Source organism: Hipposideros armiger, unplaced genomic scaffold, assembly GCF_001890085.2.
Source record: "Hipposideros armiger isolate ML-2016 unplaced genomic scaffold, ASM189008v1 scaffold_62, whole genome shotgun sequence".
NCBI classification, from domain to species: Eukaryota; Metazoa; Chordata; class Mammalia; order Chiroptera; family Hipposideridae; genus Hipposideros; species Hipposideros armiger.
In genome coordinates this window covers 741,406-744,853 of record NW_017731412.1, presented here as the reverse complement: position 1 = coordinate 744,853, position 3,448 = coordinate 741,406, and the positions used below count along the sequence as shown (strand labels likewise).

General features: G+C 43.4%; 1 protein-coding gene across 1 annotated transcript in view; it reads right to left on the bottom strand.

Annotated features, from left to right (window-relative positions):
- Nucleotides 1-1,823: 1,823 nt before the first annotated feature.
- LOC109382222 (disintegrin and metalloproteinase domain-containing protein 1a-like) overlaps nt 1,824-3,448 on the bottom strand; it is a 6,411-nt gene continuing 4,786 nt past the window's right edge. The window contains exon 2 of the mRNA XM_019641569.1: nt 1,824-3,444. Coding sequence (XP_019497114.1) covers nt 1,891-3,444 — 1,554 coding nt within the window. The 3' untranslated portion in view covers nt 1,824-1,890. The remainder of the gene's footprint in view (nt 3,445-3,448) is intronic.

The window sequence follows — 3,448 nt, the reverse complement described above, 5'->3', positions numbered from 1 at the left end:
ATATTTCATTCCAGCATAAACTCATGTGAGACTTCCATAATTTTATTAAATTAATAATTTAATAAAATTATTTATTAAACAAAAGTGGAATTGGAATCTATTAAAACTTTTCCCTACTTCAGAAATATTTAAAGCTCTCAGGTGACGACCAACTAATAGTGTGTTTTCACCATGAATCTTGATCTTCTGGCTTACAACATTCTGAGATTTGGTTACCAGCAGGTCTCGTGAACTGGAAACTATACATAAATGAAGGCCTGAAGGCTTCACTTTGGATTTTGCTCTGAAGTTTACTTTTGTCCCACCAAAAGTAATGAACATAAGTTTCTTGAGAGCAGAAACTAGGTTTTACTCTTTTGTTTGCTTTTTCTGCTCACATAGGGTAGACAGTTAGAAGAGGAACTCAGCACGTGTTGTCAAGGACTGATGCTCAGTAACTTTCCTGAGACTCAGAACACTCAACCTGTAGCAACACTGCACCTAAACAAGGTTTTGGTTGTGCCACACCTAGGGCCTTGCAAGTGGCATCCATAGAAGACACCCTCCTATCTTAAGGCTGGCCCTGGTTAAATCCTTCACTTGGGCAACATTTCCTGAGCTCCTCAATGAGCTGGGCCCTCAGAACTGAGTAAGATACAAACCTACCACTCTGGGATGTCAGAATGTAATGGGGAAGACGACACTTGCACCGATGACTGAGCAGTGAAATGGGTCATGACAGAGATCGGCATCTATTTGTAAGGCTTTTGTTTCATTAGTCACCAAGGAAGAAGCCATGTTCTGTGCAAGTAAGGATATATCATTACTCTTCCCGGTCACTTACTTTTTTACTGAAGGAAAAGGCTCAGGAGGCAGTGGAAAACATAGATTCAGTGATACCTGGAGTGGGATATAGGTTCTGCCACTTACTAGCTCTAGAGCAAAACTCTGGTCTCTCTTTCCTCGTGTACAAGATGGAGGTTGCATAGCATGAATGGGAGGATAAAATTAAGATAACCAATAGAAAGTGTTTATATAACCAACAGAAAGCACAGTGTCTTGCACAATGGGTAATTTAATTGCACCCAGTTTGTGCTCTCTTGACAAATAACTACCATATCAAAGTATTGTTACCTATATTTGAGAAAATCCTATGAATTGTCAGTAGACAAAATAATCAACTACAATGTAGAAGAATTTAAGACAAAAAAACATGGGACATAAATAAGACCTCTAATGTGAACTCAGGTCTTGCCTGGATTGTGTACTCTTGCATCATGCTCCCAGACCCAGGGTGATCAGAGCGCCATGAATTATATCACATGTAACCTTTCCAGAGACTCCCAAAATAAGAAACCCCATGTACGAGGCTGCATGGAGTCTGAAGTGATGCTTCATCTGAAAATAACCGTTTAATTAATTTATTTATTTTAAGTTACCTCTATTTCATGAATAGAAACTTTTAGGGCAAATTACCCGATAGATATTGTTCTTAAAATAATGTGTTGTGGCACTGGGGTTAATAATCAGCAACAGTAATATAGGTACAGATAATACATTATGTCAAACAAGATGGAAGATGGTATGCTCTGAAAAATAATTTCCAGTCAAAAACTGGCCTACATGAAACAAAGACATTGATAGCAATGATCCATGAGAAAGGCTTAAATAAATTATTTCATGAAATGGGAAAAAGCAAAAATATAGAATATGTTATGTACGATTTCATATGAATATATAATCAATTACTAAAATAATGCGTAGACTGTATGTATAGTCCTGTGAGAGACTCTGGAGCCATCAATTCTCACTTCACATTTCCACTCAATGCTTGAGGTATTTGATATTATTTGGGTTCTTCCTCCACTACTCTTCTGCCTTTAGTTATACCTGTCTTTCACCTGCTACCTCTTATGATGCAGGCTCTGCTGGGGCCTTTTCTGGTGGTGGAGATGCCGTCGTTGATAGGATCCCCACTGATGATGGGGCATATTCCAATAGTGTAGCCGCCTCCAGTGATGGGGCCCCCTCCAGTGGTGGGGCCCCCTCCAGTGGTGGGGCCCCCTCCAGTGATGGGGCCCCCTCCAGTGGTGGGGCCCCCTCCAGTGATGGGGCACCTTCTGGTAGGACCCCCTCTGTGACCGCTGCTTCCATTTCTGATTCCGTTGGTAGGAGAGTCTCTGACTTTGCAATGGCTTCTTCTGAACTCTCCTCTGAGGAGCCCCCTGGGGGCGCTACTGACTCAATTCCTGCATTGAGGCTAATGAAAAATATTATTATCACCAAAATTAGTAAAAGAATGGAAGGGAATATGAAAATCAAAACGTTCAACTGTGGAGCTTCATCGTCACGTTTAGCAGGAATGCCACTTCCACCTGCACTTTCATTTTCATCAGTTGTTTTGCCAGGGGGACCACTGTCCACACTGCCCCCATTACCTGGAGATATGCAGTCAGGGGGCGCATAGCCATAGTCACAATGGCAGTGCCTTAAATTGTTGCATACTCCTTTCCCATTACACATTTCTTCTGGTTTGCAGTCATAGTTGAGCACGGCATAATCAGTGCAGGAACTATTCATGCAGACTTTGGTGGGGGCACAAAGAGTGCCAGTGTGCGTATCTCCATCATCAGGGACATCAGTAGTGTTAAAGGCATCCATGATCCAGCAGTAGTCATCTTCATAAGGAATCTGGATCAGTGTGTGATGGGGTTTGATTGATGGTATCTGTTTAATGTTTGTGCATATAATTTTCCCACAAAATGTATTATCATCAAAACATTTCACATATCTTGACGTTGCAGAAGTGGGACGGCCACAGTTTCCAAACCGGTCCCCTCTGCTGTTTATTAAAATATAACAGGCTTCTGGAGCAGACCTTGCAGGGGACCCATATATATCCATGCATTGGTTATCAGGGTTCTTACAGCGACCCACAGCGCAATAGTGAATTCTGTTACACGGCGTGCCATCTTGCTTGTAGCTGTCTGTGGGGCATTCTCTAGAGGAGCCATCACAATACTCAGGGAGGTCACACTCTCCCACAGTAGGACGGCATAGGAATCCCTCGTATCTCAGTTGGCAGTTAAAACAGCAAAGTCCGTCACTGCAGTTTGCATTCCCCTTCAGCCTACACGTGTTGTCACAGCACGGGTCAGTATAACATGCAGAACCACAGTCACATTGCTCAGTATCTTCCACCACCCCATTTCCACAGTAGGAATCCCGACGCCAGCGGCCCCCGTGCCGAGGGTTGTTAAACAGGCAGTCCCCTTTGTGCTCCCGGAGGAACTGGTAGAAGTAGTCAGAGCTGCAGTTGCTGAAGCCACCTTCTTTACTGATATTCTCGTGCATGAGGCCAAAGGGCCTGTCCTCACAAACGCAGGCCGAGTGGTCGTGCTGAATACCCAAGTTATGCCCAAGCTCATGGACCATGAGCGCCGCAAACAGGAGGACATCCTCATGATGG